The sequence below is a fragment of the Rissa tridactyla genome, unplaced genomic scaffold, assembly GCF_028500815.1.
Source record: "Rissa tridactyla isolate bRisTri1 unplaced genomic scaffold, bRisTri1.patW.cur.20221130 scaffold_29, whole genome shotgun sequence".
Classification (NCBI taxonomy): Eukaryota; Metazoa; Chordata; class Aves; order Charadriiformes; family Laridae; genus Rissa; species Rissa tridactyla.
In genome coordinates this window covers 3653938-3680612 of record NW_026529507.1, presented here as the reverse complement: position 1 = coordinate 3680612, position 26675 = coordinate 3653938, and the positions used below count along the sequence as shown (strand labels likewise).

The following is a 26675-nucleotide window of genomic DNA, read 5'->3' as shown; positions in this document are numbered from 1 at the left end:
CTTCTCACCATTATGGCCTATGACCGCTACGTTGCCATCTGCAAACCCCTGCACTACGGGACCCTCCTGGGCAGCAGAGCTTGTGTCCACATGGCAGCAGCTGCCTGGGGCAGTGGGTTTCTCTATGCTCTCCTGCACACGGCCAATACATTTTCCCTACCCCTCTGCCAGGGCAATGCCCTGGACCAGTTCTTCTGTGAAATCCCCCAGATCCTCAAGCTCTCCTGCTCACACTCCTACCTCAGGGAAGCTGGGCTTCTTGTGGTCAGTGCCTGTTTAGGCTTTGGTTGTTTTGTGTTCATCGTGCTGTCCTACGTGCAGATCTTCAGGGCCGTGCTGAGGATCCCCTCTGAGCAGGGACGGCACAAAGCCTTTTCCACGTGCCTCCCTCACCTGGCCGTCGTCTCCCTGCTTGTCAGCACTGCCATGTTTGCCTACCTGAAGCCCCCCTCCATCTCCTCCCCAGTTCTCGACCTGGTGGTGGCTGTGCTGTACTCAGTGTTGCCTCCAGCACTGAACCCCCTCATCTACAGCATGAGGAACCAGGAGCTCAAGGAGGCCATTAGGTATCTGATTTCTTGGATTTTTTTCAAGAGGGAGAAATGTTCCACCTCTCTCCACAAATGACTCCCGCACTGTTTGATTCCATCTGCTTTTTTGTGTGTTTTGTTATTGGCTTTGTGTTTTTAATGATTACATTTCTCATCATTGCTGTTGATATTGTCATTTATGGTTTTTATGCTCCTACACAAAGGTTTCACTTGTGTCACTTCACCTGAGACATTTACGTCTTAGTTTCACCTGGTTCCCTTCTAAAAATGTATTTCACAGTGGCTCAGAGCTGGCCTCTTTCACAGAGTCTCTGTTAACAAAGCAAGATCTCCCTGGTGCAGTGCTTTAATGCTGGGGTCTTTCTCCAAACATGCCTGAGGAAATTCACCCCTGAAGGTCTTCTTCCTCCTCCATGTGTCCAGGAATAAAAAGCTGACTGTCCGTTTGTAACATTTTAGAGATATTGGACTGGATTTAGGAGTCACCAGTCGGTGTCTGGTGAGAGGTAAGATTGTGGGTTTAACTGAGGGACGTACCCCAGCCCTTCACACAGATGACATAAAGGCCACCCATCCTGTGGGAGGGGAATCTGGAGCTGTCTGGAGAGGCTGGTGTTTCTCCAGGGACAGCATGTTCCTGGGGTTGTGCTGGGATGGCAGAGGTCAGAAGGATGGGGTCTGGGGCCTCAAGCAGAGGCCATGTGCAGACCTCCTCTGGGCACTCTCCCGTTCCTCCCCACCTGTCTACAGCAGGAATTCCCACAGAGGGACAGACACGTCCAGGTGTGGCCACACCACGGCTCACTGAAAGGGCATGAAAAGTCAAGCTGTCTGGGTAGCCCTCTCCTCCTAATCCATCCCTGTGTGCAGCTGGCCTCGTTCATGGTCAGCATGCGCCACTGGCTCACGTGGTGTCCCTCATAATGCGTGGGCCCTTCTCCTCAAGGTCACTGCTCATCCTGTCACATCCCACCTGGCACTGTAATACGGTGTTTTTCTTCCCCCTGATGCAGGACTGGCCACTTCTCTTTGTAAAACTTAAGCAGTTTCTTCTGGCTGAGTCCCAGAATTTCCCAAGGTCCCCCTGGACTGAAGATCCATTTTGTTCGTTCTTCATGTTTGCGTGCAGGCAGCTCACCATGGTTGTGGTGATGCATCAGCACAAGATAACAGCACGAGGAGTTGCAGGGCACTACAGGGAATTAAAGACATTCCTAATTTTGTACTGTCCAGCAGAGGAATTGTCACAACAGCTATGTTAGAAACATCTTTGTGCCCCGTAGAGAGGGCACAAAGCAAGCAAATGTAGGGCCTGTGGGGAAAGAGAAGCTGGGCTGTTTGTAGAGGAATCTACGACAATGGTTAAAGAAAAGAACTTGGGAAGGGGAAAGAGGAAAAAGGAAAACCGAAAGTTCAACTCAGGATATGATGAAAGCGGTTTGGAGATACCCGATGAGCAGCATTGAGTCAATGCCTTGAGTGGGACAAAAAACCCACAGCGGAGTGGACCAACGTTATGTCTGCTTACTTCTGTGGTCATGGGCAACGTGAGCGCTCTCCCCCTCATCATGAAGGGAAGACCCGTGGTGGAAAGAAATGCACAGTCTCTCATCCTGGAAGGGACCTTGGGAAGACTCCAGACCAAGACAATCCACAGTCTGTGGAGAAAGGGCAATGAGGATGGGGCTGTTTGCATGCTAGTTAGCGTTAGTGTTAGATGTGTACCTCTATAGATACACAGACAGCACGGATCCCTCCAGGAGCTGGTCTCAGACCCTCCATCTCTCTAGAAGCTGGCCTCGGGATTCCCTCATCCCTCCAGTTCCCCCATGCACAGACAAGCACACACACACACAAACAAATGGCCCTCTCCAGCACAGAACCACGGAACCCTGGAGGCTGGAAGGCAGCCAGCTTCCACCTTCTCTGTGCTTCCTCTTCAGGCTTGATGTTAGTCAGAGCTCTTTTCTCATGCATGCCAGCCTCCTGACACCTTGGCATGACTTCCTGCATGTTGGCATGGACCATTCTGGATGACAAAGAGGTGATCCTTGACCACCAAAAAGCTCTCTGCAGGACCCACCTGGCCACAGACATCCTCTGATCCAAGGGTATCAAAATCTACCTCCCTAACTCTTATGCCCATCAGTCTTTATCGTATGAAAAGGAATTGACTTTCTTAAGATATATAGCTAGCTAGCTCCCGTTGTGTACTGATTTATCATGCTTGCGTAAGTGAGTTAAAGGAGGTCAGCTCATCACAAGGAGCAGAAGAACAGCCCTGCCCTCAAAATAAGGACTTCTCAGAATCATTCAGCTGTCCATGAAGGATAAAAGATACCCCTGGAGAACCGAGATAATGCCAGTATCCTCGTCCCTCTTACACACCTTTGAAACTCTCCCAGTGTCCAGCATCACAGACAAGTAATTAGCAATAGACCAACTCCGGGGACGTCTGGATCAATAGACAAGCCGCGAGAAGGCTGATGGCTGATGGAGCTGCAGAGATATAGCTACTTTGTGCAGTTTTACTGTGATTAGGAATTGGTACTCCGTGTCTGTGTTAGTTAGTCATTAGTCAAATAATAAGGTACCTGAATGCTTGAATGGCATAAGAACCCTGTGTTTAACCGCATTTGAGGTACCCCAATTGAGCTCGGACACCTCATGCACATGACTAAATATTTACACTTGCACCTCTGTACTTTGTGTCCTAGCCTCTCTGCTCGGTCAGCACGGGCCACTTGCAAATTTTCATAACACAAGTGACTGATTGCCACTGCAGTGGGGCAAGGTCTCTCCCTTCTCCATGCAGTAGATGTGAGGCAGTTTAGAACACAAGACACACCACACCAGGGTCTCCACTCATGTGTTGCACTCTCAAAGTGCTGTTTTTTCTCTTGCCCAACATTTACTCGCCCTCTTCATAATACAGTCAAGGAACAGGCCAAAAAATCTCGTGGGGGACCTGTCAGCAGCACCTTGTCATTCATGGAGATCACCTTCACCTTTGTCAAAGGCCCTTGAGGGCTGCAGAGACACCACTGACAAAAACCCTCTTTCTTGCCAGGGCCGCCCTTCCCAGCCCTGTTTCTCTCTGTTCTTGCAGACAGCAGGCTTTGCTCACCATCAACATCCAATTTCAGCTTTAAGCTTCCAGGTGCCGTCCACTTGACCATGTCTCTGCCGTGAAGCAAAGCCTTTGCACACAGAAGGTCTTCAATGCTTGGTACCAGGTTTCCTTTAAGAGACGTCCGAGCTTGGCCTGGAGCTACACCTGAGGTGCCACAGCCCAGATGTGCACCAAAACTCTCAGCCAGGGGAAGAGACAAGTTGAGAGAGAGCCTGTGCTTTTTGACTTTGACAGAGGAACTGCCAAGGCATGGTGGGACAAGGCACACAGCTTGGGGTGCTGCAATGGATGGCTACAGGCTTTTCAGGAGAGACAGGCTGGAAGGATCAGGAGTGGGGTTTCCTGAAAGTGAAGCCGTTAACTGGATGTATGGCGCAACTCCTTGGGGCAGGTGAAGAGTTTGGTGAGCCTTTGTGGGGGAGGGTGAGAGGAGAGGCCAGTAGAAGTGTCCTGTCATGGTGGGAGATAAGGAACCCACAGTCAGGATGAGGAAGAGGGTATAGTCTTTCTGAAGGATCCCAGGGAAGCGTCTGGCTGTACGAGCCTGGGTCTCGCTGGGGACTGCCATGATACTGGCAGCTTCTGAAAGAGGAGCACAGCAGCACGTACAGTCCAGGTGGTTTCTGGAGTGTCTTAGGACAACGTCTTAGCACAGCTGCCAGATGGGCCAACAAAAATAATGCCAACCTTGATGTGATACCTGCAATGCAGGAAGAGCTGGTCAGAGACGTGAAGATTGGCTGTCGTGACCCTGAAGTAGTGGGGTCCCAGCACTCCAGGGCAGTGAGGAAGCAGAACAGAAGACTGCAGATGCTGGACCTCAGAGGTCCTTTTGCCTTTGGCCGACGCTGAGGAGTTTTCGTGGGGATCCAATGGTCAGGAGCATTGAAGGTGGCGCAAAGCTCTGTACAGCTGGTCTTCAAGGACAGCATCCTCCAGGAAGAACATTGGCCTGTATCAAAACTCAGTTTGAAACCTGAAAGTAAATTCAGGGGAATCATAACGAGATTTCCAACTTCAGGAATTCTTACAGAAGAAAACAAAGATATTAGTTGGACACTGCTGTATTGAGTTAGAGTAGGGAGAGAGAGTTCCGAGATACTCTATGCCTTTTTTGCCTCAGACTTCCCCAGCAAGGTCTCTCAGGGCTTTGTGCCTCGAGGCAAGACTCTGGACAAGAACAGCCAATGGCGGATAGGAATGAAATCAGGATCTACTGGAGCAAACTCAACCACTACCAGTACATGGGAATGGACGGGGTACATCCAGAGGTGCTGGAAAGTAAGAGAATGTCACAGTGAGGCCACTCTCCATCATCTTGGAAAGGTCCTGGAGACTGGCGGGACTCCCTGCCATCTGGCAAAAAGTAAATGCTGCATGCATCTTTCAAAAGGGTCCAGAGAAGGAGGTGGGGAGCTAAAGGCTGCTTAGCTTCCCTTTAGATGAGGAACATGTCCCAAAGCATGTTCTCTCGCACTGCATTTCTGGGTGCCTCAAGGAGACGGTGCCTGGATGAACTCAGGGAACATGTACACCGGTTACGGTTTGGCACTTGGAGGGCCATGGTGTTATGCCATTGTACGCCCCATAAAGATTTGGCCATCTCAAAAAAGGGACGATAGGAGGGAAGTGCTAGCAGGTGGGACCATTGCTTGACTGCAAAGAGATAAAGGCAGGATCTATCCAACGTATCCAACCTTCATTGCGCCCAGCCTCTTTTAGATAGGAGATACAGATGTGAAATATATTAAAATAAACATGTCCTCAGAACACAGTCTGGGATCTGTGCTTGACAGGAAAATGTGTTTTCTATTGGTCTAAGGCCATCCAGAATGGAAAGTGAACTTCAGGGCAGGGAATGGGGACGTGACATACAGCTGAGGCATGTCTTCTCTGTATTGAACTCTGCCTGCCTTTGATTTCCTTTGTTGGCCATTAGGAAACACCATTCTGTGTCAGCTCGTTTTCAAGGTAAAGCAGGTGGGAACCGGTGCCAAGGAGTGGAAACACGCAGCTACGGACTGGAGTGGAGAAAGCTCAGGTTTGAACAGGCTGCTGTAAGTCCTGGTTGCCAGGTGAGAGACATGGTGAGATTGAGACAAAGCCTGTCCACGGAGTGTTTGCAATAAAGGGTCTTGCCTTAAAGGGTCTTGAGGCTCCATTAGCATTAATTCAGGATCAACATGAACTGGAGATTGCTGGCATCATTTCATGTGTAAGAAGAAAAAATAAAGAACAAAATAAGAAGGAAGCAATCCTTCCTTATGGTTGTTTAGTATTGAAATGTATTCATCTGAGAACTCTCTAATTAAGCACAGAAGAACTGAGGAATCCAGGAAGTCTATGCACAGAGACTTGGCTGGTTATGGCATTTTGTATGGAAATGAGTCCTCTCCGGCCAAGATCCTGTAGACCCTCAAACACTGGGCAAGCCTCTAGAGAAGTAAAACTCAGCAGCAAACCCCAAGATGGTGAGGGTGTTACCAGGCCCCATTGATGCCCATCACTGGAGACACCATGGAGGGAACGACCGGACAAGATTCCTGTCCCTGGGGACCGGTGAAGCAGAAAGTCAGAAGCACTGGTTATAGGTGGAAAATCAAATGTGGAGGTGGCTCTGAAAACCTTTGATGCATTTCATCAATGGAGATAGCTACGCCCTGTCCCCTGTCCCTTGGGGATTTGCCAGAGCCTGTGAGATTCCAACAGTTCACCCACCTTCTTCCAAAGCCCTGATAATGTTCCCCTCGCACAGAAGATGCCTTAGCCCCCCGACTTGCTTGAACCTTCTGGTGGAAGTTCCAATATGAACTGGTGCCAAAGGCAGCCAAGTGGTGTGCTACATCTGACATTGCCAATGCATTCTTCTTTTTCAATCCCTTTGGCAGCAGGGTGCAGGCCACAGTTTGCTTTCACGTGGTGTCCAATGCACCTGGAATGCCCCCAGTGACAGGACAAGAGGTACTTGAACATAAGAAGTTCCATCCAAACATGAGGAGGAACTTCTTGACTTTGAGGGTGGCAGAGCACTGGAACAGGCTGCCCAGAGACGTGGTGGACTCTCCTTCTCTGGAGACATTCAAAACCCGCCTGGACGCATTCCTGTGCAACGTGCTCTAGATGAACCTGCTCTGGCAGGGGGGTTGAACTACGTGATCTCCAGAGGTCCCTTCCAACCCCTACCATTCTGTGATTCTGTAATCGACTATCCTACAGTTTGCCATGGACTAATCCAAACTGCACTGGAACAGCGTGATACCCCTGAACATGTACAATACATCCATGATCTCATCATGTGGGGCAACAAAGCAGAAGTGTTTGAAAAGGGGAAAAGAGCAATTCAGATTCTTCTGAAAGCTGGTTTTGCCATAAAAGAAGCAAGGTCAAGGGACTTGCAGAGAAGATTCAGTTCTTGGGAATAAAATGGCAGGATGGATGCCGTCATGTCCCTACGGATGCGGTCAACAAGATTGCAACCATGTCTCCACCAGCTAAGAAGAAGGAAGCACAAGCTTTCTTAGGCCTTGTGGGATGCTGGAGAATGCATATTCCAGGTTATAATCAGCTTGTGAGCCCTCTCTATGGAGTAACCTGAAAGAAGATCTATTCTGAGTGTGGCCTTGAGCAACAGCAACCCTTTGAGCAGATCAAACAGGAGATAGCTCGTGTGGTAGCTCTTGGGTCTGTCCAGACAGGACCAGCCGTGCGTAATGGTCTCTACAGTGCAGCTGGGGCACGTGGTCTCACCTGGAGCCTCTGGCAGAAATCATCGGGAGAAACCTGAGGTCAACCTCTAGGCTTTGGAGATGAGGGTATTGAGGATCGGAAGCCCTCAACACCCCAACCGAAAAAGAGATCCTGACAGCGTATGAGGGGGTTTGAGCCACTTCAGAAGTTGTTGATGGGCAAGCACGGCTCCTCCTGGCACAGCAGTTGCCTGTGCTACACTGGATATCCCCTCCACACATCACGCGACTGACGCTACATGGACTAAGCGGGTAGTGCTGATCACACAGTGAGCTCGACCAGGAAAACCAAACCTCCAGGAATCCTTGAAGAGATTACGGACTGTCCAGAGGGCATAGATTTTGGAGCATCTCATGAGGAGGTGGCTCCTGCCCAGGTGGCACCCTCATACAATGAGTTGTCATCTACTGATGAAAGGTGTTATGCTCCGTTCACTGAAGATCCTGTCGTGTTGTAGGAAACCATCGGAAGCTGTGGTGTGGAGTCCCACACAAAAAGTTGCTGAAGCCACGGAAGGAGAAAGGGTGTGAAGGCAGTTTGCAGAAGTGAAAGCCATCCAACTGGCCCTAGAGACTGCTGAACAAGAAGAGTGGCCAGTACTGTCTACTCTGGGGGTGACCAGAGCAAAATTAGGGGCAGAGGGGAGGGCATCAAGACTGCCTTGCAACCATCAGCTCCAGGTGAGCTTTGCCTTTCCTAAAAACATTCTTGTGCAACACAGACAATAAATGCCAAGTACTTTTCTGTAACCCGTCCTTACTTTCACCTCCTGGACACCTGCTTTGTGGCCCATACCAGTGCCCTCTCCATACCCAGCCCCAGCCCCACGCTCGGTCCCACTGTGCAGGAGCCCCGTGGGATGCATCGGTTCAGGGGTGGGGAGAGATCACCAGGGCAAAATGCCCTGAGAGCCCTCAGTGCTCAGTCCATGTCTGCCCTCCTGCACTGACAGCACCCTCAGTGCCTGACCGCTTCCCAGCCCCAGCCGTGTCCCACACGGAGGGTCGCAGACAGTCCTGCTGTGGGGTCAACCAAGGTCTGGGCAAGTAGAGAGACTGGGCACGGTGGCGTGTTCCCCCGACAAAGGCGCTGAGACCAGCAAACCTCACCCATTACCTGGGGCGAGTGGCAGGTGCTGGCAATGGCCTATGGGACATGCTGGGGTGATGAATGTCCCGGACACCTTCCTGGTCTGTTCATGCCACCAAGGGCACACAGCAGCCTCCTTTCTCCTCCACCCACGTGTCTCCGCTCCCTTCATGGACACCTGGCTCTGCACTGCACACCCACGGGAGCGTGTCCTCACCCTGCATAGTCACACCGCCCAGTTAATGCTCTTTGGTTTTTTTCTCTCCTGGTCACTTTGCAGTCCAGGCCAGCTCTCCTCACCTCCCTCGCCCTCACCCAGCTGAACCCAGACCAGCAGAGCAGCCCATTCTGGGCTGGCCCCATGGCAGAGCCCACCACAGGGTGAAGCAACACTTGGGGAGCTCACCCCACAGCCCCTCTACAGGGCTCAGCAGCTGCTGGGGGGCAGAGAGGGGTCTCTGTTTCCCCATGAGCCCCTGGGCTGGAGGCTGAACACAGCAGGAGGAAAAGGAGGTTAGTGAAACTTCATGATCCCTGGTCTCAAGTCCAGGAGATCCTCACCACAGACTGCCTGAGCTCCCCCAGTTCCAGCCCCTCTCCCCAGGCCAGATCAAGCACCCTGGCCCAGCGACAGAGCAGCCTGCCCCAGGCGTGTGCCTGCAGAAAGAGTTTCTCTTTCTCACGCATTCCTCCCTGCAGGCAAACAAATGCTCCCTTGCTCTTCTCCAGAGACACTCCTTCTCCCCAGAGAGCCTTTCCCCAGGTGAGTGTGTCTCTGCTGGCCTGGCTGGCCGTTCATGGTTGCCTCCTCATGCGCCCTGCAGGGCCCCGAGCTGGCGGTGCTGCTCTGTAGAAGGAGGGGGCTGCGGTGCCCTGTGGCCATGGAAAGACCCTGCACTGGCCGGGCTGGTCATAGTGCCGAGCAGCCCCAGCCGTACGATGTTCATGCTTGCTGAGCCCTTTTGCATCTTCCTTCATGGCTCAATAGCCAAGGATGGGGCTGGGCAGGATTCAACCCAACCAACTCGAAATTTCTAACCCAAAAAATCCAACCCAAAAAACGCCAAATCCAACCCAAAATCTAACTGAAAAAAACCCCAAATCCACCCCAAAAAATCCAAGCCCAAAAAATCCAAGCCAAAAAAGGTAAAGCCCAAAAATTCCAAAATCCAAGCCAAAATCCAACCATTAAAAAAACCCCCACTCCAACTTCAAACCCAACCGACCCAAAATCCCAGGGCTCAAGGCCAGCTTGGACGGCGTTGGGGGAACCTGATCTGCTTGAAGATGTCCCTGCCGATGGCAGCCCCACCACTGCGGGCAGCACATCAGCGGTTGCCATGCCACCACCGCCAGACACTCAGTGCTGGCCCTGCCACCGTCACGTCACAATGGCTGCCTGACACGCCTGCACAGAGGTGAAAATCCAAGGCAAAGAATCCAACCCTAAAAAATCGACCTGACCAACCCACAATCAAACCCAAAATCCAACTCATTAAACCCAAAATCCATCCCCAAAAAAACCCAACCCCAAAAACCCAACCCCCAAAAACCAACCACAAAAATACCGGTCCAAAAATCCAACCCCAAAAATCCAGTCCAAGAAACTCAAAATCCATCCAAAATCCAAATCAAAAAACCCCAAATCCAACCCAGAATCCAACCCAACCGACCCAGAAGAGGCTGTGTCCAGTTTTGCGCCCCTCACCACAAAAAAGACATTGAGGGGCTGGAGCAGGTCCAGAGAAGAGCAATGAAGCTGGTGAGGAGTCTGGAGAACAAGTCTGATGAGGAGCAGCTGAGGGAGCTGGGGCTGTTTAGCCTGGAGACAAGGAGGCTGAGGGGAGACCTTCTCGCTCTCTGCAACTCCCTGAAAGGAGGGTGTACAGAGGTGGGGGTCGGTCTCTTCTCCCAAGAAACAAGCAACAGGAGAAGAGGAAACGGCCGCCAGTTGCCCCAGCAGAGGTTTAGACTGGATATTAGGAACAATCTTTCCCCTGAAAGGTTTTTCAGGCATTGGAACAGGCTGCACAGGGAAGTGGCTGAGGCACCATCCCTGGAGGTAATTAAAAGACGGGTAGACAGAGTGCTGAGAGACCTTTGGTTTAATGATGGTTTTTCTTAGAGTTAGGCTGATGGTTGGACTAGATGATCTGAAAGGTCCCTTCCAAGCTAGGCAATTCTATGATTCTATGATTCTCCCTCAAGTGTGCCCCGGGGCCCGGCTCAATGCTGCTGGATGAGCCAGAAGGGCACATTGCCCCAGCACCTGGACACACAGACGCCTGCTGCAGGCAGGGCCCCGGCCGCGCATTGGCACGGTGCCAGAAACCAACCCAGAAAACTGGCAAGTCCTCCTTTTTGTCTCTGTGCCAGGGAGCCAGGAGCTCCCCTCTCCTCCCCTGCGCTGCCACGTTGAAGGGCTGCAGCGCCCACTGTAGAGCAGCTGGCCACAAGGGGGAAGGACAGGGGCACTCTGTCAAAGAGGAGAGCTTTTCTACCCCTTTCCACTTCCTTTACCTTTTCCCCCAGCTTTGTCCTGCAGAAGACAGGCTTGGAGCCAGACAGCACGGGGACCTTGACCCCGAGCGGGAGGTCCAGCAACGCTGTAGGTCCTTCTGCCAGTGGCTGTCTCCTGCTCCCGAGCTAGAAAGAGACACACACTCAGGGGCGCTCAGGCACTATCTCCATAAGCCTCCTGCACGGCACTTGCTAGAAAGGCTCTCGCAAGACTCCCACCAGGGGCAGCGCCAAGAGCAAGCCCCGTCAAAAGCTGCTCTCTGCTTCCTCGCCCCCGGCCCCACAACTCCCATCCTCTCCTCAACCCACATCCGCCTCCTGTCGCAGCAACCCCTGCCACCTGCTTAGCCGTGAGCCATGCTGGGCAGAGAGGCACGACTCCCCGCAACTGTGCCCAGCACCACCACCTTTCCATCCCTCCCAGCTCCCCACACACGCCCCGAGGCCCCAGAGCAGCCCCACGTGTCCCCGGCTCCCGGGCTGAGCCCTCTCCATCAGCCCGTTGCTCACCTCTCCCCTCCTCCCCGCTGTGCTCAGCAGTGTGTCCACCTTTGGGACGCCAGCAGTGAGACGGTGCTCCATGGCTCCTTGCAAGAGCTCTCCTGGAGCTGTGACCCTGCGCTGCCACCTCTCGCTCCAGAGGCACCCAGCTGCGGCCACCACAGCCAGTCTCCCAGCAAGCGGCTCTAGAGAGCAGACGCACATTGTTGCATTGTCACGTTGCCGCGACACCGCACTGCACATCGTCATGTTGCCACGCCGCTGCCCGGCTGCTGCCCAGCCACCCCGGGGCCCACCTGGAGGTCCGTCTGGACACGCGTGTGGGCCACTCGCTCTCGCTTTGGACAGTCAAGATGTGGCTGTGAATCTAAAAACGACTGCCTGGATGCTAAAAATGCTGTTTGAGAGCTTGACAATGAGTCTTTGAATCTTAAAAAGGGCTTTGGAACTTGTAAATGAGGGTTTGTACCCTAAAAATAAAGCTTTGGGATCAAACCCATGATAATTTGGTGCCTAAAAGAGGGGTTTAGACCATAAAAATGAGGGTTTTGACATTCAAGATGCACCTTGGACCCTAAAACTGACTGGCTTAATCTTAAAAATGCCTCTTTGGAGCCTGAAAAAGGGCTTAGGAAACTAAAAGTGCGTTTTTGTACTCTTGAAAGGAGACATTACACACCACAACTGAGCCTTGGGGTCCTCCCCAGCCCCCAGTGGGATCGACAGTGTCCCCTGGTCTCACTGTGACACGGAGGTGGACAAAACTGATGCTGCCATGGAACCAGCCCAGCAGGCGGCCGCTGTCCCCACAGCCCTGGGCATAGGGCACCTGCGGGGACAGGGAGGGGGACAAGAGACCTGGAGGGACAGAGACAGGGCTGGGGACAGTGGTGTGGCCAGGACACCTGTGGGGACAGCGATGGGGACATGGCACCTACAGGGATGACACTGGGGTCAGGGATAGGGTCAGCTGCAGGTTGTACACCTGCCCCTCCTCTGCGGTCCCACACGGGGAAGTCAGGGGGCTGAATCTGGCACGTGTGTCCCCCTCCCCGCAGTGTCCCCACACCCCAAGGTGCTCTCCCCATCTCCTCAGTGTCCCCCCCAAACCTGTGAGCAGCAGAAGGGTCCACGTCACCTCCGTGCTGGTGACGACCGCCTGTCTGACGTGGAGGGAGGAGGGGAAGCTGATGCAGAAGATGTGCTGGACGTTGGCTGGGTCGAACACCTCCAGGGTGTCGCTCTGCTTCTGCTCCGTCAGCATGCAGGCGTGGGGGGGCTCCCCACGGGGATCCACTGTCACTGTGGGGAGGAGGGGACGGTCACCCAGCATGGCGGTGGCAGGGGGGGAAGGGGGAGTGAGGGGTCGGCATACATCCCTGACGCCGTGGGAGAGGGCCTGGCAGGAGCAGGCGTGACGGCCAGAGTCACGGAGCAAGAGGTGGGTCCTGCTGTAACCCAGGAGGAAGAGGTGCTGCTGGGCAAGCGCCAGCTTGTGGTAGCCATGAGAGGGGGGAGACAGGATGGAGGCCATCAGTGCTCGCTGCCAGCCGCGGCCCAGGCTCTGCAGGTACGGCCCCTTGGTGTCTGGAGGGGGGGACGCCGGGACGTTGTTACTGGCTGTGGGACAAAGGGCCACCACCCCCACGCCCCCGTGGCAACGGCCGACTCCCAGTTGAGGATGGCGGCCCTCTTGCAGGGCCAGGCACTGGCAGGGGAGAGGGGTGCGGAGGGGAGGCAGCGGCACGTCGGGTCCAGGCTCAGCAGGTCAGGCAGCGTCAGGAAGGAGATGATGAGCAGCAGCTGTGGGGAGAGGGGGGCGGAGAGCATCAACCCTGGGCACCCCCGGCTTTGAGGGGGAGGCCCCAGCACCGCCATCTCCCCCTGCTCAACGCACCGTCTCGGGGACGTGTCCCCCCCCTCCTCACAAGCCTTCAGGCTGCCACAGGGTCAGTTGGACTGGCGGGAGGGGAGTGGGTGAGGTGATGGCGGGCGGCCACACAGCCAACATCCCCCTCCCCCATCCCGGCCCAGCCCACCGCCCTCCTCCTGGGTGCTCAGGCTGCACAGCAGCAGCACCCGCCCTTCCCCTGAGGTGATGCTGCCTCCGATTGGTCCCCTCGGCTGTCACTCTGCCCTGGGTTGGGGCCTGCCCTGCCTGGAGGCGGCTCCTGATTGGCTCCCAGGTGGTCAGGCTGCCCAGGCGCAGGTCACCTGAGGTGGTGCACTCTCTGATTGGCTGTCTGGGCTGTCACTCTGCCCAGGATCTTTTCTTTCATTGGCTCTACTTCTGCCTTGCTCCTCCCATCAACTGATGGGTCAGACGCTTATCAATCATCTGTGTGCTGCTCGAACTCCAGCTGTGATTGGTGGAGCCCACATGCCCCGCCCCCACAGGGTGCCAAGGGTTGTTTTTGACTCCTGCCACCTTCCCTGCACGCCTTGAAGATTGATTGGTTGTTTACACATCAATCTTGTGCCTTGCTCCCGCCTCCTCAAAGGCGATTGGCTCTTTCAGGCAGATAGGCGGGACACAGAGGGGAGGGCGGACATTGGCAGGCGACAAGCTGCGCCTTTGGGTTCAGACCCTCAGGTTGGAACTGTGGGCCCTGAAGAAATGTTCTGTGTCGGAAAAGATGGTTTTGAGTCCCAAAACAGGATTTCAGCCTTAAACACGGGGCGTTGGAAATGAAATGGAAGCTTTGAACCCTGAAATTAGGTTTTGTGCCCTCAAATGATGCTTTGGTACCAAAGCCTGAGGCTTTACACCCTAAAAATGGGGCTTGGGAGGCTCAAAATGAGGTTTTCGGCCTTCCAAATTGTGGACTGAATCCTAAAAAGGGAGCTTTCCTCCCTGAAAATGAGGTATTGGAAGCTAAAAATGAGGATTTGGTCCTGGAAATGAAGTTTGGATTCTGAAAATGAGGCTTTGGCCCTCCAAAATCAGACTTTGAGCCTTAAAAATGGTGCTCTCGGCCCTTCATATGAGTCATTGGACCTAAAAGTGGGGCTTGGAAAGTATAAATGAGGTCTTGGACCCTAAAAGGGAGGGTTTGGACCCAAAGAAGGAGCCTTTCAGGCCTAGAATGAAGGTGTTGGACTCTAAAAATGAGGCTTTTGAGCCTAAAAAGTGTGGCTTTGATCTTTAAGGGAGGGTTGTGGCCCATAAAGATGAGGGTTTAGACACTTACAGTGCAACCTGGACCCTAAAAACGACTGGCTGGATCGTCAAGACCATGCTTTGGAGCCTGAAAATGAGGCTTTGGACACTTAAGATGCAGCTTTGGACTCTGAAAAGGAGCTTTTGCAAACTGAAACGGAGCCTTTGGACCATGAAAATGGTGCTTTAGAGCCTACCATGAGGCTTTGGAAGCCCAAACTAAGACTTTGGAAAACAAAAATGAGGCTTTGGACACTGTAAGTGTAGCTTTGGAGCCTAAACCCTCTCCCCTGCTCCTTTTGCTCTGGCAGGGCTCCAGCCAGGCTGGAGGGGACAAGAGGATAAAAGGAGTTCCCCGGGCATAGAGAAAGGCAGCGGGAGGGCTCTGGGTGGCACCCAAGGGCACACGGAGGGCCGTGGTGGGTACCCAGAGGCACGCCAAGGGCTCGGGGTGGGCATCGAGAGGCAGCCAGAGGGCTCTGGGCTGCAGCAAAGGGCACATCTAGAGCCCAGGGCCGCACCAAGGGGCAAGCAGAGGGCCTTAGGAAGCACGCAAAGAGAAATGGAGGTCCTTGGGAGGCAGCCAAAGGCCATTTGGTGGCCCCTCAGCTGCCCCGAAAGGCCCACACACTGGTCCCGGGGGGACAGGGGAAGGAAACAGGCCTTGAGAAGACAAGAGGAGGGGTCCCGTGGCAAAGACAACAAGCTGAAGCCCATCCATTGGCAGGACACCAAAAGGCCCAGCGAGGGCCCTGGGTGGGAACCCAAAGGCCCATCAGGGCTCTTGAGGGGACCAGAGGATAAAGGCACAGAAGAAGGCGCAGCCTTCAGCAGCACCTGCAGATGGGACTCGCCTACGGCATGAGTAGAGCTTTGCAGGGCTGGACCAGCCCCTCAGAGAGCCCAGCCGCAAAGCTTCCTACACAAGGCTAAAACCTTGGCTGCTTTTCTCTTCCCTACTTCACATTCCCTGTAAAACTGGGTCTTAGCCTGACCAGGGCTGTAGGAGGGAGGAAGACGAGGGAAAACGTTGCAGGGAAAATGCCCAGACACGGTGTGGCCTGGCGTGACTCCTGTAGGTACAGGCAAGCCCTTGGGAGCGTCCTGGTTTGAGGTAAAGCAGAACCAATTTTGTGTTCAGTAATTTTACTCTGCAGCTAAGCCTCTTCTAACCAACTGAACTCTCTGACATTAACAGCGTATTGTCCAGACGCTGTTCGCTCCCAGAGTGATAAGACCTGGTTGTTTCTAATTTATGCCAAGGAACGGTGTGCAGAGAGGCTCCTGCTCATCCTTATTGCTGTCACAGCCAAGCTCAGCTCACTGTGTTATTTGCCCCGTTGGAGGGGGGGAAGCGGAGAAGCGTAGAGGGGCGGCTCCTGCGGGGAGGAGGGGACAGGACGGGGGATCCCAAACTGACCCACGGGGTATTCCATCCCACCTGCCCCACGCTCAGTATAAAAGCTGAGGGATCACATGGGGCAGTCTCTTCTTTCGACGGCCGACGTCCCAGGAGGACTCTGTCAGTTCACCTGACTTTAATCCTGAACCGTGCATTCCCAAACCCAGATCGGGAATCCAGCTCCCGTCCATCACTGAGTCCAGTCTGGGACTTTCCCAGTGCCTGCCGGTGACGTGATCGTCATCCTGGGAGTCTGATACAGTTTTGTGCATATCGTATAATTTCAATAGTTTCTTTTTATTTTATTATTCATATTTTATTAAAGTAGTTAGTTGCTTCTGTGACTCCAGAGGTGTAATGCCGGGACTGCTGAAGGCCTTCTGTTGGCCGGGGAGCATCTCACTCAGTGCCTCAGGGGAGGGGTGGGAGGAGAGTCCGTGAGCTCTCGTCTTTGATTTCTCCTGCTTCCTCTGCAGGTCGGACTGTTGGAGGGAGGCTGAGAGGTGGCAAGACCTTCCTTGGTTGAAGCTTCTCTCATTTCTGCTCTGACATCCTTTCTTCCTCCGACTTCTTCTTCAAGGTTTCCACAACTTCAGGGTCAATCGTTTTGGCATACCCAACCGATTCTGCACCCAGCTGCTGAATTCTGGAGATGGCTTTTTGCGTGCTCTCCTTGGCAGTCTCACGACTCACTCGGGAGATATCAACAGCCTTTTGCAGTGGCTGCAAGATGAGCAGCTTTGCCCAAGAAGAAGAAGTGTCCAAAGGATCTGCCCCTCTGGCACTGGCAACCGAGCTTCCGCTGACCTCATCGGGAGCCCTCCTTAAGACATGGACGGACTGGTCCAGCGCCTTCACCTGCTCCAGCACTTCCTCGACCATGGTCTCGGCCTTCTCTTCAACCTCCTGGTCTTCGTCCAGCGTAGCCTGCAGCAGCGTAGGCTGGATGCTTTTAGGCGCTTCTTCTTCTTTGGCACACTTTGGAGACTAGAATGAGGAGCAGATGATGAGGGACTGTGTTCCTTCACCTCGGTTTGCCTTCCTCTTCCTCCTCACAAGACCCCTGCCCAGAGGAGTCCCTAGCAGTCCAGCTTGAAAACCTCTGGTTTCTCTGTAGGTTAGCGGGCACAGGGAGGTTTCTGGTTTCCTGTGGCCATGAGCCAAGTGTTGTGGGCACTTCTTGGCATCCAGCAGGTGCCACGTTGCTTAGAGCAAAGGGCACTGTACCTGCCCTGGACCTCAGCACGGTGAACCAGGTGCCACGGGCCGGCCCTCCACTGCAAGCTAGTGGCTGCCTGAGTACCGCAGATCGTGTCTGGAGGACAGGCCCCAGGGCACAGCGAGCCCCCGCACGGGCTGGTACTTCCAGCGGGCTCATTGGCTCCAGCCGCGGGAGGCGCTGGGCAGCGTTGCAGAGCGGAGGGAAAGTGGTGGAAGGTACTGGACCAGGCTCCTTGCTCCAGTCTCTTCTGCCACAGGTCCCAGCCGCTCACGGGGCACTGCTGCCCTGTATCAGGGGACCGGTTTGCCCCTTTTCAAGGCCAAATGCCAAGAAGAGTTTTTTTGAGAGCAGAAAAGGAAACAATCCCTTTTCTTTTGGCACCTGGCTGTTGTCTGACAGCCCAAGGAAATGTCCTTGGGACAGGAGGCAGTCTGAAAGTCCAGCCTCGGGCAAAGTGGGGAAGAACTCGCAAGTCAAGAACAGAGACAGGCAGCAGCCTGAAACCGTCCTCTCCCGTCATTTGCTCTTTGGCAGCTTGACAGCCTGACTGCCATGGCCGAGGGAGCTTTACCCTTCACCCGGGCATAGATACCACCCCACACTATCCGGAAACACTTCCCGAGAGGTTGCTGCAGGGGACGGAAGGCCGGCAGCATTTAATGGGCCCCCTGCTAATGAGAACTGGGCTAATCAAAGACTGCCTTGAAGAGAAAACCAACCCACGAATGGCCAAGCACCGGCACTGTCAGGCTCAGGGACGCTGCATCTTTGGATGCAGAAGTCTTTGGATGAAAACCAGAGGTTTTCAACCAGACGCGAAACCAGCACCATGAACCATGCGGCCATTTAGTGCAGCTCACAGGTTCGTGCTAAATGTGCGAGTCCACGCGCAGAAGTGGCCACTGAGAGTGCCCAGGCACACTTTTGTGTCAGAAGGGGCTAGTGCCTCCTGTCCGAGATACACGGGAAGGAAAGCGCCCACTTCTTGGTCTCTGACAGCCACCTTCAAACGACAACAGGACACACACCAGCCAGGCACCACTTCCTCAGCAACCAAGCACGGCTCACAAGCCCCGAGGAGCTGCATCTGTGTGTGTGGCAGCACCCTCTCCCAAGGCCCGGGTACCAAGGCACTAGCGCACAGCGGAGGCGGCCCCCAGACCGACCCCCACCTCTGTACACCCTCCTTTCAGGGAGTTGTAGAGAGCGAGAAGGTCTCCCCTCAGCCTCCTTTTCTCCAGGCTAAACAGCCCCAGCTCCCTCAGCTGCTCCTCATCAGACTTGTTCTCCAGACTCCTCACCAGCTTCATTGCTCTTCTCTGGACCTGCTCCAGCCCCTCAGTGTCTTTTTTGTGGTGAGGGGCGCAAAACTGGACACAGCACTCGAGGTGGGGCCTCACCAGTGCCCAGTACAGGGGGACGGTCACTGCTCTAGTCCTGCTGGCCACACTGTTCCTGATACAGGTCAGAACGCTGTTAGTCCAACCTGGCCTTGCGTCCCGGGATTCTGGGTTTGTTGGGTTGGAGTTTGGGGTGGATTTTGGGTTTTTTGATTTGGCTTTTGGATTGGATGTTGAGTTTCCTGGACTGGATTCTTTTTGTTGGACATTTCCTGTTGGGTTTTTGGGGTTGTTTTTTTTATTTATTTAAGTTGTTTTTTGGGGTTCACGTTTTGGGGTTGGATTTTGGGTTTAATTATGGGTTGGTCGGTTGGAATTTTGGGGTTTGATTTTTACCCCTGTGCGGGCGTGTCAGGCAGCCATTGTGACATGAGGGCGGCAGGCCAGCGCTGAGTGTCTGGCGGTGGTGGCATGGCAACCGCTGATGTGCTGCCCGCAGTGGTGGGGCTGCCATCGGCAGGGACATGTTCAAGCAGGTCAGGTTCCTCCAACGCCATCCAAGCTGGCCTTGAGCCCTGGGATTTTGGGTCGTTTAGGTTGGATTTGGCGTTTTTTGCGGGTTTTTTTAGGGTTGGATTTTTTATGTTGGATTTTTTGGTTGAGTTTTCCATTGAGTATTTGGGTTTTTTGGGGTTGGATTTTTTAGATTGGATTTTGTATGGTTTTTTTGTTGTTGTTGTTGTATTTGGGGTTGGATTTGGGGTTTTTCGGGTTGGATTTTTAAGGTTAGATTTTTTCTGTTAACCCAGCTGAATTTCGGGTTGCATTTTGGGTTGGGTTTTTCATTTTTTTCGGGTTGGATTTTTCGGGTTAGAAATTTTGGGTTGGATTTTTTCGGATTGGATTTTTTGGGGTGGATTGTTGTTTTTTTTCAGTTAGATGTTGGGTCATATTTTGGGTTTTTTGGGTTTGATTTTTCGGGTTAGAAATTTCAAGTGGGTTGGGTTGAATTTCATGTTGGGTTTTTTGGGGTTGGATTTTTCTGGGTTCAGGTTTTGGATTTTTTTGGGTTTGAATTTTTGCGTTGGATTTTGGGTTGGATTTTTGGGGTTAGATTTTCACCCCTGCACGGGCGTGTCAGGCAGCCATTGTGACATGAGGGCGGCAGGGCCAGTGCTGAGTGTCTGGCGGTGGTGGCATGGCAACCGCTGATGTGCTGCCTGCAGTGGTGGGGCTGCCATCGGCAGGGACATGTTCAAGCAGGTCAGGTTCCTCCAATGCCATCCAAGCTGGCCTTGAGCCCTGGGATTTTGGGTGGGTTGGGTTGGATGTTGGGGTGGATTTTGTTTTGTTGGGTTGGATTTTAGATTGGATTTTGGATTTTTTTGGGTTGTATGTTTGGGCTTGGGTTTTTTGGGCTTGGATTTTTTGGGGTGGATTTGGGGTTTTTTTCAGTTAGATTTTGGGTTGGATTTTGGGTTTTGGGGTTGGATTTTTGGGGTTGGACTTTTTGGATTGGATTTTTGCAGTTGGTTGGGTTGAATTTTGGGTTGGGTTTTTTGGGGATTGGGTTGTTTGGAGTTGGGTTTTGGACTTTTTTGGGTTTGATTTTTTGGGTTGGATTTTGGGGTTGGGTTTTTTGGGTTTGATTTTTACCCCTGCATGGGTGTGTCAGGCAGCCATTGTGACATGACAGTGACAGGGCCAGCGCTGATTGTCTGGCGGTGGTGGCATGGCAACCGCTGATGTGCTGCCCGCAGTGGTGGGGCTGCCATCAGAAGGGACATGTTCAAGCAGGTCAGGTTCCTCCAATGCCATCCAAGCTGGCCTTGAGCCCTGGGATTTTGGGTCGGTTGGGTTTGAAGTTGGAGTGGGTTTTTTTTTAATGGTTGGATTTTGGCTTGGATTTTGGAATTTTTGGGCTTTACCTTTTTAGGCTTGGATTTTTTGGGCTTGGATTTTTTGGGGTGGATTTTATGTTTTTTGAGTGATATTTTGGGTTGCATTTTGGGTTTTTCAGGTTGGATTTTTGGGGTTTGATTTTTGGGGTTTGGTTTTTCAGGTTGGATTTTTCGGGTTGGATTTTTCGGGTTGTTTGGGTTGAATTTTGGGTTGGGTTTTTTTGTTTGGGTTTTTTGGGATTGGGTTTTTGGGGGTTCGGTTTATGGTTTTTTGATTAGATTTTGGGTTTTGGGGACTCGATTTTTGGGGTTGGGCTTTTTGAACCCTGGGATTTTTAGTTGTTTGGAGTGGATTTTGGGGTGGTTTTGGTTGGGTTTTTTTGGGTTGGGGGTGTTTGGGTTGGGTTTTTCTTTGTGGGCTAGATTTGTTGGGGTTGGATTTTTGGACTGGGCTGTCCCCAGGGCCCTCCATCCCCCATGCGTTTAAACTTGGCTGTCTGATACCAACCAAATCCCTTTGATTTGGCTGAAAATAAAAGTATTCCAGTGCTTGACAAACCTTTCAGTGAAGAAATGTTTTTCCTACTATCCAATCTAAATCTTCCCTGGCACAACTCCTGGCCATTTCCTCTTGTCATGTAACTCGTTACTTGGGAGAAGACACCAACAGCCACCTCGCCACTTCCAAGCCTGTAGTGCTGCATTGGGTTTTCGTGACCCAAGTGTAGGACCCGGCACTTGGCTGTGTTGAACCTCAGGCCACTGGCCTCTGCCCATCGATCCAGCCTGTCCAGATCCCTCTGCAAAGCCTTTCTACCCTCAAGCAGGTCGACACTGCCAACCAACTTGGTGTCGTCTGCAACCTTATTGAGGGTGCACTCGATCCCCTCATCCAGATCATTGATAAAGACATTAAAAGGAACTGGCCCCAGTTGTAGGCCCTGGGGAAAACCACTTGTGACCAGCTGCCACCTGCATTAAACTTTGTTCACCACCACTTTGGCCACTCTTTGGCTCAGCCATCCAGCCAGGTTTTCACCTGGCATAGAGTACTCCCGTCCAAGCCACGGGCAGCCAGTTTCTCAGGGAGAATGCTTTGGGAAATGCTGTCAAAGGCGTTTCTAAAGTCCAGGTAAAGAACATCCACAGCCTTTCCCTCATCCACTAAGTGGGTCACCTTCTCATAGAAGGAGATCAGGTTTGTCAAGCAGGACCTGACTTTCATGAACCCATGCTGACTGGGCCTGATCACCTGGTTGTCCTCATGTGCCACATGATGGCACTCAGGATGATCTGTTCCATGATCTTCCCCACACCGAGGTCAGACTGACAGGGCGGTAGTTCCCAGGATCCTCCTTCTGGCCGTTTATGTTGATGGGTGTCACCTTTACTAACCTCCACTTAACTGGCACCTCCCCGCTTTGCCAGGACTGCTGAAAAATGATGGAAAGCGGCTTGGTGAGCATCTCCGACAGCTCCCTCAGTACCTGTGGGTGGAACCCATCTGGCCCCATAGATTTGTGTATGTCTAAGTGCTGTAGCAGGTCCCTCACTATTCCCTTTGGATTATGGGGGCTTCATGCTGCTCCCCATCCCTGTCTTCCCGCTCAGGGGCTGAGTACCCAGAGAACTGCTGGTCTTACCACTAAAGACGGAGGCAAAGAAGGTATTAAGTACCTCAGCCTTTTCCTCATCCATTTTCACTATGTTTTCCGCCATATCCAATAAAGGATGGGGATTCTCCTTAGCTCTCTTTGTGTTTCTAATGTAATCATAGAAACATGTTTTAGTGTCTGTTATGACATTAGCCAGGTAAAGACCTAGTTGGGCATTGGCCTTTCTAATTTTTTCCCTGCATAACCTCACAACATCCTTGTAGTTCTCCTGAGTTGCCTCCCCCTTCTTCAAAATGTCATAATCTCCTTTTTTCCCCTGAGTTTGAGACAAAGCTCTCTGTTCGGCCAGGCCAGTCTTCTTCCCCACCAGCTTGTGTTTAGGCACATGGGGATGGCCTGATCCTGCGCCTTTAAAAGTTCCTTCTTGAAAAACGTCCTGCCTTCCTGGACTTCTTTTGCCCTTCAGGACTGCCTCCCAGGGGACTCTGTCAACCAGGCCTCTCAAAAGGGCAAACTAAGATAACCAGGTCCGAAGCCCAGAGAGTTATTGCCATTAGGCACCTCCTGATGGTGGAGGGAGGGGAAGCCCAAAAGAAGGAACTCCGTGACACTGGTATGGTTCAATAGTTTGCATCCAAGCTGCAGTGTTCAAGGGCAGATGGTCAGTGGAGGAAACAATGCTTCAGGAGGTAAAAAGAAGATGAGACAGAGCGAAAGAGTGTAGAAGGACGAGAAAAGAGGTTCATGGGGACATTCGGGCACAGGCTGGAAGGAAAACAGAATGGAGAGGAGAATCATCTGAGAGCAAGAAGACATCCTTTGATGTACAAAGAACAAAGTTATTAAGGGAGTGAGAGTAGGACTTCACTAGAAACAGTAGGTAAGTTATTGCACATGCGCTCTTTACCCAAGAGTCTCTTTACAGTAAATGGAGACCACAATTGGTGTTTCTCAATCTAGTCTTTTTCCTCTAGTTCTTCCTCTAGTCTTATTTAAATACATCATTTAGGATACGCTAAAAGGAATTCTATTGGAAGAGAAAACACCTCAGAAAGTGGAGAAAGTGGCATGGAGAGAGTGACAAATGAGGAGACGTGGGAAGTAAAGGTAAGCAAGACAGGGAGGAGGGAAAGGTCCTCAGTCACTGACCACTTTCTCGCTGAAAACCAGTTTTGGTAAATCATTCTGGCTGTGAGGGGGAAAAACAAAAGAAGATTTTAAAAGCAACACAAAAGAGGGGAAGGACCAAAAGGGAAAAGCTATGGGCTTGCTTCTTTCAGGAGCCTCACCTTTACCTTCCCGTCCCTGACTGTTACAGCCCTGACCAGCTCTTCCCTGTTTGTAAGGAGGAAGTCCCACAGGGCACTTCACCTCATGGCATCACAGTCACCCTTGTAAGGAAGACATCCCCAATGAGCTCCAAACCCCTCCTGGGTGGTTTGCACCTCACTCTCTTGCCCCTTCAGCAAATGCTGGGATAGTTTAGGTCGGCCATGAGGACCAGGGCCTGCAAACATGAGGTTTCTTCCAGGTGTCTGAAGAAGGCCTCATCTGCTTCCTCTTCCTGGTCAGGGGATCCATAGCAGACATCCACCCACCACAGCGGTGCCCATGTCCTGCCCTCTCGTGCTGGCCCTTCAGCTCTCAGTTGACTCATCACCTCCCCCCAGGCAGAGCCCCACGTGTTCCTGCTGCTCTCTCCCAGAAAGGGCAACTTCCCCTCTGGGTCCAGACCTATGGCTTGACCAGTACCAGACCCACAGTTTCTCTAGGAAGGAGTATTTGTAGTGCCCTGCAACTCCTCATGCTGTTCTCTTGTGAGAGACACCCCAGTCAAGATGAGCCAGCTGCGTGCAAACATTAAAAGCTGAGTAAATGGTGCTTCAGTCCACCGGGACCTTGAGAAACTCTGGGATTCGGACAGTGGAAGTCCCTTGAAGTTTTACAGGGAGAAGTGGTCAGTCCTGCCTTGGTGGGTGCTGGGGGGAAAGGGGGAGAATAAGCCCATACATCAGCACAGGCTGGGACCTGACGGGCTGAGCAGAGACTCTGAGGAGAAGGGCCTGGGCACTACGAGGGATGCCCTACGAGCCCGTAGAGTAGGGACACTATGAACAAGGCCAGCTGCATATGGGGCTGCATTAGGAGGAGCGTGGGCCACCCAGAGAACCTGAGTTCTCATCCCCCTCAACTCAGCACCGGTGTGGCCCCACACATGTGGCTGTGTCCCAGTGTGTCGCTCCCCATTTCTGAGAAGTAGTGATGAACTAGAGAGTGCTGAGTGGAGGTCTGCCAAGGTGGGGTTCGGGACCTCGTGCACGTGACCTGTGTGGGGTGGCTGAGGGATGTGCAGTTCCTTGGCCCAGCACTGTGGGGGCTCCAGGCAGTATTGCAGTAACCTGAGAGCGCTTGAAGGCTGCTTTCAGAGATGATGGGCCTTTCCTTTCTCGTAAGGTACAGCATGAGAAAGAAATAGCGATGCAACGTGCAGCTGAGGAGGTCCAGACTGCACATGAGGAAAAAGAAATGTCACTCCAAGGGCAGTGCTGTGGTGTAACAAGTCACCCAGAGGGAGACGGGATCAGCCCATGGCTTTGTGTTTCAAAGAACAGCCAGGGAGGACGGAGAGACATCAGTAAAGGAAGGAAGATGCTGAGGTGAGAGCAAGGTGTGGTAGCAGGGTGGAGGTCTACAGCCTGCAGAGAAAGAGGTGCAGGTGTGGGACACTGTAGGACAGCCTGTGGTGGAGCTGATAGAGGGATGAAGAAAGCCTGAAACGCACCAACAGGGATGAGCTCTTTCTGCCCTCGGCTGTTGTCTCTGCCACCGATGCCTGTGAGGAAGCACTTTATCCTGACAGCATTAGTGTCTCATTGCCTCCCCTTCCCCACCCAAGAGCCTGGGAGCTGTTGTTGCATAGTCCTACCGTTGAGCATCCCCACATCTCACTGCCCCAGGAAGAGCCCTGAGTTACTTTTGAGGGACAGGATCTCCCTTTCCAAGGGCTGGGGGTCACGGCTTGGCCCTTTGGCTGAATGGAACCCATCCAGGTTTACTCCGAATGTGTTCCACCTGGACATTCCCTTTGCCTATCTGTCATCTCTGCCTCCAGTTGACTGCTCTAACCAGCCACTGGGGAGGCTTTGTCAGTAATGGTCCTCAGTGGGACCCATTAACGCTCCAGGGAACTTTGGGTTTTGAATCTGACATTAAAAGGCCTTTGGCTGGTCCTCTGCGTCTGAGCTGGGCTGGGCTCCTGGCATGGAGGGAGCTGATGGCAAGCGGGCAGCGCTGCAGAGAGACAGCTCTGCCCAGGAGCAGCTCCTCTGCCAAGCGCAGCAGGGCTGAGGGCACTGCCTGCAGGCAGCGAGGGCAGAGGAGGGAGGCAGAAAAAGGTTTAAAGGCAGTCAGGAGTGGGAGGATGCTGAGTGCTCAAGAGGGGAGAAGTCTTTGCGGTCCTTGACACAGTAAGTCTCTGGGTGCAGGGCAATGCAGCTGCAGTTCGTGAAGGGATCTCCTAAAGCTGGCATAACCCACAGCCTGTGGGCTCTCTGTCTTCTACAGAGGAGGAGGACGTGCTCAGAGCAGGGCTTCCCTGCTGCACCATCAGAGGGACAGGGCATGACAGGGACAGGGGCGGCTGCAGGGGTGTGAAGGTGGGTGTGCAGCCAGGGGTGGCCACGGTTGTCCCTCAGAGCAGGGTCCCTGTGCTGCAGGGATCTGTTTGCCGGGGCAGGGACTCTGCCGCCTGCCAGGGTCAGCTCTCAGCCTGCCTGGGGAGCTCCCCATGGCACTGCGGGGAGAAGCTGTGGGTAAGAGGAGTGACCTCTGCCAGGGCAGGGTCCTTCTTTTGTGAGAAGGTGCTGCATGGGCCAGGGCAGCTCACAGCTCCACATCACACCAGGACATTGGCAGAGGCAGCATTTCAAGAGCAATGGTCAAGGCAGTGCCTATCCTAGAGCTGAAGATCTTTCCAGGATTTGTGATCTCAGCTTGCTTCTAAGGGAAAGGAGAAAGGGGCTCTAAAGGTTAAGACTGAGCCTCCTGCCCTGTTGCACTGAGGGATCAGCAGATCTGCCAAAAGCCTCGTAAGTGCCTTCCCCCACTCCTCTACCTACAGACAGCACCGGCATCACCTTTGCTTGCGGCATCAGTGCTTATCTGAACTACTCCTTAGGACCTGCTGACAGGGAGGTGCCTCTGAGCAGTGCCCTTCTGCCAGGAGGTGCCTGCAGGGCAGAGCTGAGCACAGAGCGGGTGGGATGGGGTCTGTGAGCACTGGCAGGGAGGAGACTTGGAGACAGAGAAACAGCTCCCAGCAGGGACAACTCCAGGCAGCAGAGAGCCAGGCCACCCCTCTGCATCACTCTCTGCTCAGCTGCACAGGGAGAGAGGGAAGAGTTTGGAGAAATGGACTTTGAAACTGGACTCTTCTGAGCTCAGAAAACTCCCGTTTCTTCTTCAAGAAGGTTTCTAGTGAGAACATCCTCTAA

General features: G+C 53.0%; 1 protein-coding gene across 1 annotated transcript; it reads left to right on the top strand.

Annotated features, from left to right (window-relative positions):
• Positions 1-48: 48 nt before the first annotated feature.
• On the top strand, positions 49-26675 carry LOC128903285 (olfactory receptor 14J1-like; the record flags this gene model as incomplete). The annotated part of the gene is made up of 2 exons (XM_054187302.1): positions 49-510; positions 26649-26675. Coding segments are annotated over 2 exons (489 nt in total), but the record flags the coding sequence as incomplete, so codon positions are not given.